Here is a 14,308-nt window from a genome sequence, read left to right on the forward strand (position 1 = left end):
GAAAAGACGGAAAGTCAAAGCATGAAATAATCCTTTGTTGATGCTTATTCACCGTCATGTTGCGTTCCTTCTTTTCTTAGGTGTGTGGGGATGAGGGTGGTGGGTGAGGTGGGTGAGGCCCTATTACTTTTTTTTATTGCCTTTGCATGAAAAATGATTCACTACAAAATAGATAAGAAGATCTAAATAACGGTAAAGAACACTGTTCTTTCCCCCTATACGCAAACATAGGTTGCACATTCGATACACAGGCAGCCAGAATAGATGCCAAACGCTTCTACGTGACGCAGATTCAACGGAATTCGACTGGACTTCCTATTTTAATGGTTTCCATGAGGTTTATTGTTCATAACTTTTGGAGCGAAGTCTTTATACCCCAACTGTTCTCGATCCACGTAATGTTAAAGCTGTTTACGATCGACAATCTTTCATTCTCGAATTTACGAACCATCGATTGATTTTACAGTCCATTCAAGATCGTCCATAAATTCCATTTTTCAAATGTATACCTCCATTTTTCAATGAATGGTTTCATTAGGTTTTAATTCGCGGAAGCGAATAATCTTATTATTCTGTTCCCAGGTAATCGCAATTGAATTCAGCCGTACAGCAGCGAATTCAAATTTTCGTCCAGTGAAATTTATGGTTTTCAATTGCGCGTGTAAACCGCTCATAGCACAGCTAAGAGAACGAGACAATCGGAATTCAATCATTCCTTTTTTTTTTTTTTTTTTTACATTTTTAGTTCACTTCGATTAACCTCAATAATGTGCCTTTGTGAAAGGACCGACTAAGATTTGTAATTCGCAGAAAAAAAACAGAGAATACTGCTACGCGTCAATTGCAAATAAATGACCAATGCTGGCAGGTATACAAATTTATGTATTTATTTTATGAATAATAAATGTCAGATGTAGTGAACATACATCCCGGACAAAAAATATTTTACGATAATTCAAGTCTTATACTTCATAGAGATATCATCGCAATACCTTGAAAATATCATATATAATATATATATATATATATATATATATATATATATATATATATATATATATATATATATATATATATATATATATATATATATATGTGTGTGTGTGTGTGTGTGTGTGTGTATGTACATACATATGCAATATAGGGACACATACATACATACATACATACATGCATATACATATATATATATATATATATATATATATATATATATATATATATATATATATATATATATATATATATATATATATGTATATATATATATATATGTGTATATGTGTGTGTTTGACGTATCTTCTTCATATATCTTATAACTGTGTTCTTAGTTTGCATTAGAAGTAAATATATGTCCCATCACTTTTTGAGAAGTATCAGGTAATCACTTATTAAAATTTATATAAAAACAATATATTAAACGATTTTTCTCGAAATAATCATCACTATGGAATGATACTTTAGTCAAATTATGTTTTATCAAGTCTAAAATGCTGAGCAAGAAGTCATTAACCTAAGTCTGCGTCCTGAGCAAGATGGTATCTGCGGCAGCCCATATTAAATTTTGCAGGAGTCTGACGCAGTTTATGATACAGCTCAGTGGAAGGACTCATAAAGGGGAAATCTGCTTCGCCTCCTCTATTACCTGCGAAATGACAATAACAGAACCAGCGTTTGAGGAGAGGATATACGCGGAAGGAGGATCTCCTCCCAACATCAGGGTCGCATTATTGCTCCTTATCCTGGACACCGGATATTGGTTGATGAGATTTCATGTTCTCCAACTAGAAGTGGAGTTGATGAAATAGCCCGAGGTCGAAATAAGTAAGTTGGAGGGGTGAGATAACCAAGTTGTTTACGAGATTGTGGTTTGAGACTGCAATAATATTTTCCGGTTCTCGTCTTATGCAAAATAATAATAATAATATGCAAAATAATAATAATAATAATAATAATAATAATAATAATAATAATAATAATAATAATAAATAAATGAATAAATAAATAAATATATATATAAATAAGTAAATAAAAGAGATTGTTTTGTCTCTCTGCTTTCGTAAGGAAACATGGTTTCGTGCCTTGAGCTATGCAAAGAACTCTTTGTTTTTGTTTCAACTTATTCAAGAAACATTTGTTTTGCTGTCTGGACTGAAGCAAGTAATACATGATTCTTATCCTTACTGAGGTCCAACGACGAAAGAAAAAGTTTATTTTTGCAAGGAACACTTGTTTTGTTGTCTGGACTGAAGCAAATAACACTTGACTCGTAATGGCGTCTAGCAACGATTAAACAAGTTTATTTATGTAAGGAGCACTTGCTTTGTCGCCTAGAACGAAGCAAGTAACACGCGGCCCAGCGACAAGAGAAAAAGTAAACTTTTGTATGGAAAAGTCGATTTATGCAAGGAACACCTGCTTTATTGTCTGAAATGAAGGAGAGAACACTTGATTCTTATCTTGGTCGAAGGACGACAGAAAACTGCAGCTCAACGTTACGGGCTTTTGTCTGGGTGATACTTGCAAGAGTGAAAATGTCTTAAGCGAAGGTCAGCAAAGTATTTTATGTGTATAATGCAAAGCAGCTTGTATTACCATCATGAAATACAACAGCTATAAAAAAATGGTTACATGAAGTAAATAAAGTCACCTGCAGAGATATGAGTTCATTGTCATGCTAAGTAATATAGAGTCTTGCAACACCAATAACTGCAAACACTGGCGGATCCAGAAATATTTCTTGCGGTGGTGTACCAATTTTCATGTCATACAATTTTCATGTTATACATATATATGTATATATATATATATATATATATATATATGTATATATATATATATGTATATATATATATATATATATATTATATATATATATATATATATATATATATATATATATATATATATATATATAATGTGTGTATGTACAATATACATACATAAAATTTTCTCAGAATCTTATTATTATTTCTATGATAGATTTTGTACTTTTCCCATTTTTATATTTTTCACTTAAGTTACTATTATCTAAATCTTCAATATTATTATTTTGTCATTATTTTTCATGGGGGTGGGGCATGTTTCCAGGTGGCCCCCGCCCTCCCCTGGATCCGCTAGCGAATGCAAACACAAAACCCAATACACGATCATGTACATAGACAGTATTTACGCTGATGTTTGTAAGCTGAGGGGAAGAAATATGTAATACACTGAAAGGAGTTTCAAAGAGTAATATTTCTTTTTTCAGGTTTTCAGGTGTTGACAAAAATAAATAAGAAAAATCAGCATAAAAAAACGGAGTTACGAAAAAATTTTGTTCGTAAGTTCAAAATGAAATAGGTGAAGAATAAAAACAATGACTAAAGGAAAGGGATTTTACATTAATATATAACTCTCGATATCATCAACGAATTAAAATAAAACCAAAATCTATTCAAACAATCAAAAGAAAAAGTTTCAATAAGGAAAACCTAACGATGGAAAATTTCGCTGATCTGCTTACAGAAATCAAGAGAGAACTTCTAAGGACTCACATCCCACAGCCTAGCGTCGCTTGTGTGGGCGGCCTCTGGAAGTGGATGGGGATTACTTGGAGGAGGTGCCCTTCCCTCCGTGCCATCTTCCGGTCGGCCGTTTCCTCCAGGGGCATGCATAATCATAAAAGAGACTTCCTTAGTGGAATGCAGAACCAATCTCACTCCTTCCTTTGAAAGGACCTCCTCTACAAGGGTCCTTCACCAGATCACGTCCTGATTAGTCGAACGAGAGGAAGAACGAAAAAGAAAGAGATGAAAACAGGAAAAAAAAAGGAGGATGGTGGAAGAGATGAAGGAGTAGGCGGCGGCAGAGGAGAAGGGACACGATGCGGAAAATACTTTTTACTCTCGTGTGTTTGTATCTTCTGCCCGCACGCACCAAGCGATGGGAAATGAGGTTCAAGCACTGCTTTTGTTTTCCGCCTTTGTTCATAGAATTCATTAATTTTTAGGTTGCACAGTTTCCTGAAACAAACGAAAAATAACAGTATCTGATGCTCGTCATTTTCCTTTCTAAAATTGACATTAGGCTCATTAGCGCTCTTATTATTTTAAAGGACAATATATTTTCGATATTATTTTATCATAAAATTCCTCTCTCTCTCTCTCTCTCTCTCTCTCTCTCTCTCTCTCTCTCTCTCTCTCTCTCTCTCTCTCATATATATATATATATATATATATATATATATATATATATATATATATATATATATATATATATATATATATATATATATATATATATATATATATATATATATGCATTATTTATATTTATTTATACTTATCTATATATTACACACACACACACACACACACACACACATACATATATATATATATATATATATATATATATATATATATATATATATATATATATATATATATATATATATATATATTAGTCTACCATTATTGTAAAAGTATGACGCTAAAATGACACAGCGTCAGAGGGGAAGTCACGACTCTAGGAACGTAACGTACAGTCCCAGATCTCAGATAAAGCTACCTTCTTTAGCGTTACCAGCAGACCAAGACTGCAACACACAAAAATAACGCTAAAGAAGGAGCTTTATCTGAGATCTAGACATAGTCGTGACTTCCCTCTGGACGCTGTGTCATTTTAGCGTCATTAATATATATATATATATATATATATATATATATATATATATATATATATATATATATATATATATATATATATAGTATAAATATATATTATATATATATATATATATATATATATATATATATATATATATATATATATATATATATATAATGTATATATATTTATATATATATATATATATATATATATATATATATATATATATATATATATATATATATATATATATATATATATACTGTATATGTATAATTTTTGTCTCTCTCCCTCTCTGACCAACCCACAAAAAGACCCTTTTGTAATATTATAACGATAAAAAGCACTTTGTTCTCTCTCCCAATCTGTTTACTCTTCCTTATTTATCTGTCTATCTATCTATCTATCTATCTATCCCTGTATACTGCTATAAAATTAATAAGCCTCCTGGGCTGTCTCTTACCCGGTTCAGAGTAACTATAACTCTTTTGTTATGTTCTCAACATTAATATTAATCAATTCTTGGTTATTATCTCTCTCTCTCTCTCTCTCTCTCTCTCTCTCTCTCTCTCTCTCACACACACACGCAAATCCCTTTCTGTCCCTCTCTCGCACAGAACCAGCCCCCATTTAGTCTGTTTGTGTCATTTACATCAGAACTGTATACGGCGAATAAGAGTTATCATGCCTCTTCCCTCTAAATGTTTACTCGAACACCTATATATCTTCCTCCTTGTGAGGTCTTCCGTGACAGTCCCTTCCTCCTCCTGCTCTTCCTTCTCTCCTACTTATCATCGCCTCTTTCTCTTCCCAACAGTCCCCAGACCCTGTTTCCCCAATCTTTGAGATATCTTTTGGTCTGCTTATCTTCGCAAAGTTAATATCGTTCTTTACAATAGTCTTCTCAAAGTTATGTTATTTTTAGCAAAAACGGTAGGTGAACCGAAGTTTCTTCGGCTCAATAGAGTTTTCTGTACAGCGTATGATGCTGTATGAAACTCTCACCCACAACACATGAAACTCTCAGCAGGCCCTGGTTGCCTGTGTTGTTGCGGTGTCAGACGAACGATCATGGCTAAGTTTAACCTTAAAACAAAGACTACTGAGACTAGAGGGCTGCTATGTGGTATGTTTGATGACTGGAGGATGGATGATCAACCTACCAATTTGCAGCCCTCTAGCCTCGGTAGTTATTACGATCTGAGGGCGGACACAAAAAGTGCGGACAGAAAAAGTGCGGACGGACAGACAAAGCCGGCACAATATAAAAAAGTTCAGGAAATCCTTCTGTATTTATCTTACTAAAATGTCTTACTTTTCGTAAGTAAATACAGAGCTCAAACCAGTGCAGTCTTCCTAATGATAATTTTTCTGTTTCAAACTGATTTTTCATCTAAATGAAAAACCCACAAAAACAGAATCTATTGCAAATGGTTTTTTTTTTTTTACATGCTGTTGCTTACTTGCCATAAATGAACAAAATAACAGTTTGAGCCTATAATCAGTGATGTTCTTAATACCGTCTTATTTATTTTCTCAAAGTACCATAGCACCACCCAGTGCATGTCAGTTGATATTAAATTAATTACTTAGTTTCTTTAATTTAACAACTTTTTAGAACGTTAATGATCATCCATCAGTCATCCACAACTGCAGTCCATCAGGCTCCACTCTCTCTCTCTCTCTCTCTCTCTCTCTCTCTCTCTCTCTCTCTCTCTCTCTCTCTCTCTCTCTCTCTCTGTATTATTCAAACATCACAAACTGCTACTGTTAATTCTTATGCTATTATAAAACAAATTGAAAGTTATTTTAACAGGATTTTACTCAACGCATCTGGGGATGCAAATACCTGAAACATCTGCGTTCCACTTGACTCGGTACGTCTGTGTTGCCTTTTACCTGCAATAGAACATTTTCCCTAAAATACAAGGTGAAAATAGATATAAATGTACACACGCATAACTTGAATCTATTCCATTTGTCGAAATGTCTCCCTAGACTGATAATCCGGAGCCAATATAACCTATTTTACCTTTATTAGATACTATTATAAACTGTGCCAGCGAATCATCTTGATATTTCTTTGAATTACACAAAAAATTCAAGATAACCCTAAGAATCTAGTTGAGACGGCTACGGCCCTCAAAAACTCCCATAAAACCTTGATGCTTGGCAACTGAGTTAAAATAAATGTTAATTAGCTTTCATGCGCCTGCGAAATTTGTAAAAAAAAAAAAAAAAACACACACAAGGCTTACTCCAAGGCCTAAAGATTCATAGGCTTTTGCTTACTCATAAAGACCACTAGCGATTGAGTGCTAGTCTCTATGCTTCTAAAAATGGCTAGATATCATCTACACTCCTTGCATGTAGCTAACATGCATTTTATTTTTCATTGTACGTTAAATGTATACGCACGCACATGTGTGTGCCTATATATATATATATATATATATATATATATATATATATATATATATATGTATATATATATATATATATATATATATATATATATATATACTGTATGTGTGTGTACGTGTGTGCATGTATGTGCGTATTTATGTATGCTATCTTTATGTGTATGTGTGTGTATATAAGTGTGTATCTATCTATCTATCTATCTATCTATCTATCTATCTATCTATATATATATATATATATATATATATATATATATATATATATATATATGTATATATATATATATATGTATTTACACACCGTTTCATTTTAGTTTAAAATGTAGTGGAAATTTTAAATGTATGACTAATTATTAGCTTTGCATTTCGTACCATGATAATAAACACGCACACTGGTTGATGAAAGCTCAAAGCACCCTTTACAAACACGTACGACCCAACGCATTACGATCAATCATTAAAACCCAAACATGTGCAATCATAAATACAAGCTTTTAAATATACAATTGCGACTTACGCAAACAGTCTCAAACCAAACACAGAGACCACTTCTTAATAACAAATGTGTGAAGTGTTAGGATGAGTTGCAAACAAACTTTCTCTCTGGTTTTCTGCCACGAAGAATATTTTTTTTTGTGTGGGGCGTTGGGGGGAGCGTGAAATGAGTTTTTTTTTTTCGTTCTTTTTGGGTGGTGGTGAGATAGCTAAGGACACCTTATTCTCATCCGGTTAAGAGATTTCGTTACTGAAGAGATGAAGATCATTACCCAGTTTCTAAGCAATTTCGTTTTGAATGCTTCTCAGTTTTTCTTCTTTTTATGATTATTATTATTATATTCTTGTTCCAAAATATAAATATATATATATATATATATATATATATATATATATATATATATATATATATATATATATATATATATATATATATATATATATATATATATATATATATATATATATATATATATAAATATATTCAGTAAATCTTACAGAAGTCTTGAGGTGAAGAGGTATCTTGTAAAGATGCAGTAGCTCTTGTAAGGCTTCTTGAATTTATGATATGTAACGTATACTCGTACATAATTGTGGATTTCTGACCAGATGTTTTATGGCTATTTCTGAATAACAGGCATTAACCGGACAAGGAATCTTTAACTGAATAGAGTACCACATAAGAAAACAAAGATGTAATAGAACAAAGTGAAGAATAGAAAAGGAAAAATTATATCGTTTTAAAAACCTGGAAACAACTGGAAAGAATGGAAGACATCTGTTGCTTAGCAACTCTCATACCGCCTAATATCTATGATTGGTTGCTTGCTTGGTATAGTTTACGTGCGCCTTATGCCAGCACTGGCCCTTGTCAAATAAATCTGCAGTACTTCATGCATCCTGGACAAACATTTTGCACACATCAATCATCAAAAAACAGATTACAAAATCTCCAAGTATCAGTCATCCCTTCTCTCCTACTACTATCACAGGTCTATAGAAAATGACTATTCATAGTGTGTGCACAAGTTACATCATCTGAAACACCGATAACAAAATGTTTACTGAGCAGCGGAACCTCACATATCTTTTGTCGCTTCTAAGATGTAGATGGGTTTGTGGGAGGGGGTTGGTTGTTGGGGGTCTGGTACTTGGGGGACCAATTGGTGTCCTGATACAAACCGAAAAGAAAACAAACTACAACTCCGCAATTTTTGGATTTGACTGTCGGATTCCTCCGGGTATGTTCAGTCGTGCATTCGAATTCCTTTGAAGAGCATGCTAAAATATGTTACTGCATATTACTTTAATATTTGACCTCAATAATAACAGCAAAAACAACTTGCTACTCACTGGACTGTCTTCAACTGCCGCCCCACCAGAACTTATCCTAAGATATCTCTACGAACCTGTCTGTATTTTGCCTGTAAGGTATCGTACCAATAAAGTACACAAATGACATCTTGAGTATTTTACATCTTCTCTGAAGCAAGAATATCGGCCACTCAGCCTCTCCTCAAGCGCCAGAGAGAGAGAGAGAGAGAGAGAGAGAGAGAGAGAGAGAGAGAGAGAGAGAGAGAGAGAGAGAGAGAGAGAAAGTTATTCGTAAAACAAAGAAAGTAAAGTATGAGATCAATTCCTCAGATTCACTCATAGTACTTAATAGTATATAGTTTCAAAAGTCTCTTACCTAAATAATCATAATAATAATTATTCTTAACTTGGTGTTTCCCTCGTGAATTATTTTTGAGAATAATGCATGGAAATAGTTTTGAATATTTAGTTGTGTTTTGGCGTTCATATCAATAATTTGTAATTAGGTAGATTTAATTAATGATGCTATAAACAACAGTATTCAGTAGATGGTATGTTAGGGCTGCTCTGGGAGGAAGAGCCCGTGCCGGCAAGTTGCTGGCTAAATCGAAGAAGTAAAGGTATATTTGATTACATTATTTTGCAGTCTAAATAAAAAGGCTCTTTACTCTAACATCCAAATATCCATATGTGGAATCCTTCTCAATTAGTTGACAGAAGTTGATTTGGTTACAATTATCATGATGCTTTGTGTTATGTAATGAACTGTGATAAGTAAAGAAAAACAAAATTAACAAATAACTTGTATGATTATGAATCCAAAGGACAAAACATAGTTCAAAAGAAGGATAGAAACAAGCCTTAATGCTAGAGTGAATTCCATTCCTTTTAAAGACTTAGCATAGACTTTAACACTAAACATGGGTAAATAATTAAAGTTTACAAGAATGAATTTCATAGCTTCATCAAGTATCATTTTGGTGTAACAAGGATCCTTTCCACAAGATTTTATTAATAAAACCACTTAATAAGGCCATCCAATAATTTTTTATTGATAACATACTATTTATGGGGTGACATTGGTCATGTAAAATACTTGTATTCCCAGGTGCACCACTATCATTTTGGTCCCTGTTTTGAAACTGTGAATTCCATTTCTGCATTACAACCACAAAAAGATAAAAATACATTTTGGATTAGTAAACCACAATTGGAGACTAAGTAAGTAACGTTCATCCAAATTATTTAGTCTCAAACTACTTTCCTTTAACCCATGGAGAATGACGAATGGATTAAAAGAAAATGGTCACTAGGCTGTACCATGAACATAATGACTCAGAGTTTTCAAATAGTACACTATCCATTCTTATATGGTAATTTTTCCAAGAAACAAATTTATGGCGGATCTAGTTCACAGAGTATCTCTTTTGGCAGTGTTTTGGAAGTAAATGTGCAGTATTGGTAAGAAAACTGTTAAGACAAGTGTACAAGAACTATATGATGAACGGTTATGATGATAAGCTTCTACAGGTTTATCTGAGACTATACAGTAAAAATATTTATTGTAAAGGTAGGTGTATTTGAGAAGCCTTCTCCATGGTGCTATATATTAGTCAGTGAAATTTGAGTTTGATGGGCGTAACTATATTCATAAAAGTTTCTTTAAACATAGATATGGTCAAATCTGAATACCGTGCCAGTACTTGCATGACTCAGCCACATTGGAGGTCATCTCTTAGATTAAGAGAAACCCAATTTTGAAGTCAATTTCCAAGTTATGTCTTACCCTAGGAACTAGTCTTCTTAATAGGGACACAAAACAGAAATACAATGTACAAATACCTTATTATGACTTATTTAGTTAAACACTGAGATTGCTTATTTTGTGGATTTTATCTGTTTCCGTCCAAAATAAAATTCAAATTTCCCAACCTTCTCCTTTGCTTTCTGATATATATCAAGGTACACGGAAATGACAATGCATGATTGGCCTGAGTTGCCACAGATGCAGCAGAAACTCCGGTGATGGGGAAAGCTGTGGTCTGATGTTTCCTCGTACATGTTGATGTCCTGACAATGGACTGTATTTCTATTTAAATCTATAGACTTAATGTAGATTTACAGTACTTTTGTTTTATCGCCCATTCTAGAGCAAACACTAGCCTACCACTCTGACAGAGAGAGAGAGAGAGAGAGAGAGAGAGAGAGAGAGAGAGAGAGAGAGAGAGAGAGAGAGAGAGAGTGTATAAGGGAATGTAGGCTATAATGTCAAGCACTGGGGCACTTTCAGCCATTCAGCGATCAAAACGGGGAAAAGATGGAGTTGGAGTGGTTGGTCACCAACATAAAAGAGATCCGGAAAATTAACGAAATGAAATACAAGGTTCTAAGGGGGCAACTCGGAGCAGCATCACAATAGCATCAAAAAGTGATAGTTAGATAGGCTGGACAGCGAGATGGAAGAAAGGAAGCGGGAATTAAGGTAAAGAAAAAGTCCGAAAATTGGATGCAATTAGAGACCGAAACAGCCATTAGTGAGACGAGAGAGAGAGAGAGATAATTAGGAATACAAAACATACCAGTCTTACATCTTTATTTGTAATGAACTTGTTCCATTTTTATTTTTCGTTTTCAGCAGCGAAAATTTTTTTCAGAAATTACATATGTCTAAATTTCATTCCATGAGGACTTAAAAAAGAAGCATTACCTACCGAGAAATATCCTTCGATTTGCATAACATTTCGCTTATAGAGTTTGGACCAGAGACGTACCATGTGAGACCGGTGGGCTAATAATAAGGAACATATCAACTATGGCTTCGAGTGTCTCAAGAAGAGGGCCCTTCCCGCGAGGACCAGAACTTTTCGACAAGCCAATCTATGAAAACAATGGTCAAAGAATGTAATGCGTTGTAAAAAATGTCCTCAATTTTGGAGATACTAGTTTCACAGTTGTTCACAGGTTTGGAAATAACAGTTTCACTGTTGTCCACAGCTTTGGAGATGCCAGTTTGATGCTTGTCCACAGCTTTGGAGATAACAGTTTCACACTTATCCACAGCTTTAGAGATAACTGTTTCACACTGGTCCACAGCTTTAGAAATAACAGTTTCACACTTGTCCACAGCTTTAGAGATAACATTTTCGCAGTTATCCACAGCTTTGGAGATAACAGTTTCACGGTTGTCCACAGCTTTGGAGATAACAGTTTCACATTTGTCCACAGCTTTGGAGATAACAGTTTCGCAGTTGTTCACAGCTTTGGAGATACCAGTTTCACAGTTATCCACAGCTTTGGAGATAACAGTGTCACACTTGTCCACAGCTTTGGAGATAACAGTTTCGCAGTTGTCCACAGCTTTGAAGATAACAGTTTCACACTTGTCCACAGCTTTGGAGATAACAGCGTCACGGTTGTCCACAGCTTTGGAGGTAACAGTTTCACGGTTGTCCACAGCTATGGAGACAAAAGTGTCGCATTTGTCCACAGCTGCGGAGAAAACAGTTCCACAGTTGTCCACAGCTTTGGAGATAACAGTTTTACGGTTGTCCACAGCTTTGGAGATAACAGTTTCACGGTTGTCCAGAGCTTTGGAGATAACAGTTTCACGGTTGTCCACAGCTTTGGAGATAACAGTTTCACGGTTATCCTCATGCTGTTCAGTTCGTTCTGGTTGACTGCTAGCCCTGGCCTGGTTGCTCCAGAAATCGAAAGAATCCTGACCGAGGTTTCGGATTCGTTGTGAAGCTTCACCTGAAGTCGAACCAAACAAATGCTGCTCCATATTGTAGCCCGCTCGGAGGTCGGTGACCTGTGTTACTCCAATGGGTGCCATGCAGGTGGGGCACAGTGCCACTGCCAGGACCACGGTGGGAATGCTACATGTTGTGCATATGGTGTGGCTGCAAGGTAGTGGTCGGTTGGCAACCGCACTGAAGGGTTTTTTGCATCTGTCACAGTCCATCCAGAAATGCTGTGGAGAGAACCGTGCCTATTCAGAAAGATATTCAAGTGGTTGATAGTGTGATTAAGAAACAAATTCACTGGCTGGCACAATATGGACAACAATAAGACAGGTAAACAAAATAAGATAGTTTACAGATAGGTAATATTTACTTTTGTCAACAGATACATGCCGTTATACCTTGGCAAATTTGGTAATAGATTTTATATTTTTAGAGGTGCTAGGCTTATTTTTCAGCGAAATACAAAACATTACTGAAACTAATGACGTCTATCTGTACGAAGCGTTACAAGATAAGCTCAGGCTCTTCAGAGAATTACTTAATTTCAAAGTTAGCCTAATTATTCCAAAAAACGCGGTGAATTTGTCTTTAACTGATGCTAAAATGTTATTTCCAATAGCAATCACATATCCGACATGCACAGAGAACTTTCATAGAAAGTGGCTTATACTCATAATAAAAAGTGGGTGGAGAAGGAACATTCATTGATATATACAAACACAAAAACACACATTATATATATATATATATATATATATATAATATATATATATATATATATATATATATATATATATAATATATATATATATAAGGAATATTATATTATATATATATATAAACACAAACACACATATATATATATATATATATATATATATATATATATATATATATATATATATATATATATATATATATATATATATATATATATATATATATATATATATATATGCATAAACACATACATAACGATAGTATATGGGAAATGCTAACCTCACCATTAAATGATTATTCCCTCCTATGAGCTGTAATTTCCTGTCAGTGTTTTGGAAATTTCACGGGAAGAGCCGTTGGGATATAATTAAAAATATCTTTTATAAAAAAAATATCTTTTATTCTATTTGTAGGTGTTGCCAATTATTGATTTCACGAATAGAGGAGGTCACGCACGATATCGCCCTAACCAGAAGCATTTCCGACAAAACTTCAATATTTTCAAGGCGTCAAGATATGATTAGTTACCTGCGATTTATGTGATTGCTGTAATGTCTGCTGATATAGTATCCAGTTAGAAAGGGTACGCTTTCTTTTGCTCACTAACTGAAGTAACGCTGACGATGATGAAGGGCAGAAGTCAAAGCCATCTGCAGCACGTTCGTTACTTGGAGAAGGTTCACCGACACTCAGTTACTTGCAGTATCTCAGCATAGTACAGGAAGCCAGTCGATGAGATCCCGCAGCGCGACAGCCATCTTGAAAAGAGGGCTTTGCATTTATTCTTATATACCAGGGCAATGATAAATCATGATTACGGGTTGTACTTCAAGAGGGTTTTCCATTTGTATTCGTATTTACATTCACAGATCCAAGGACTCAGAACGTACTTACTTGATGTAATTAATATATTGCCATGATATAACCTCCGCTTTAGAAAGAGGAGTTAGTCACTTC

At 34.3% G+C, this 14,308-nt stretch overlaps 1 protein-coding gene across 1 annotated transcript; it reads right to left on the reverse strand.

Annotated features, from left to right (window-relative positions):
- Window positions 1-11,463: 11,463 nt before the first annotated feature.
- Window positions 11,464-14,036, reverse strand: LOC136826506 (uncharacterized). Its single transcript, XM_067083694.1, has 2 exons — window positions 13,880-14,036; window positions 11,464-12,858 (listed from the first exon to the last, which is right to left on the reverse strand). The coding sequence occupies exon 2, from the start codon at window positions 12,847-12,849 to the stop codon at window positions 11,713-11,715; it is 1,137 nt and encodes a 378-aa protein (XP_066939795.1). The 5' UTR covers window positions 12,850-12,858; window positions 13,880-14,036; the 3' UTR covers window positions 11,464-11,712.
- Between the last annotated feature and the right edge of the window lie 272 nt (window positions 14,037-14,308).

This window comes from Macrobrachium rosenbergii, chromosome 41 (assembly GCF_040412425.1).
Source record: "Macrobrachium rosenbergii isolate ZJJX-2024 chromosome 41, ASM4041242v1, whole genome shotgun sequence".
In the NCBI taxonomy this organism is placed as follows: Eukaryota; Metazoa; Arthropoda; class Malacostraca; order Decapoda; family Palaemonidae; genus Macrobrachium; species Macrobrachium rosenbergii.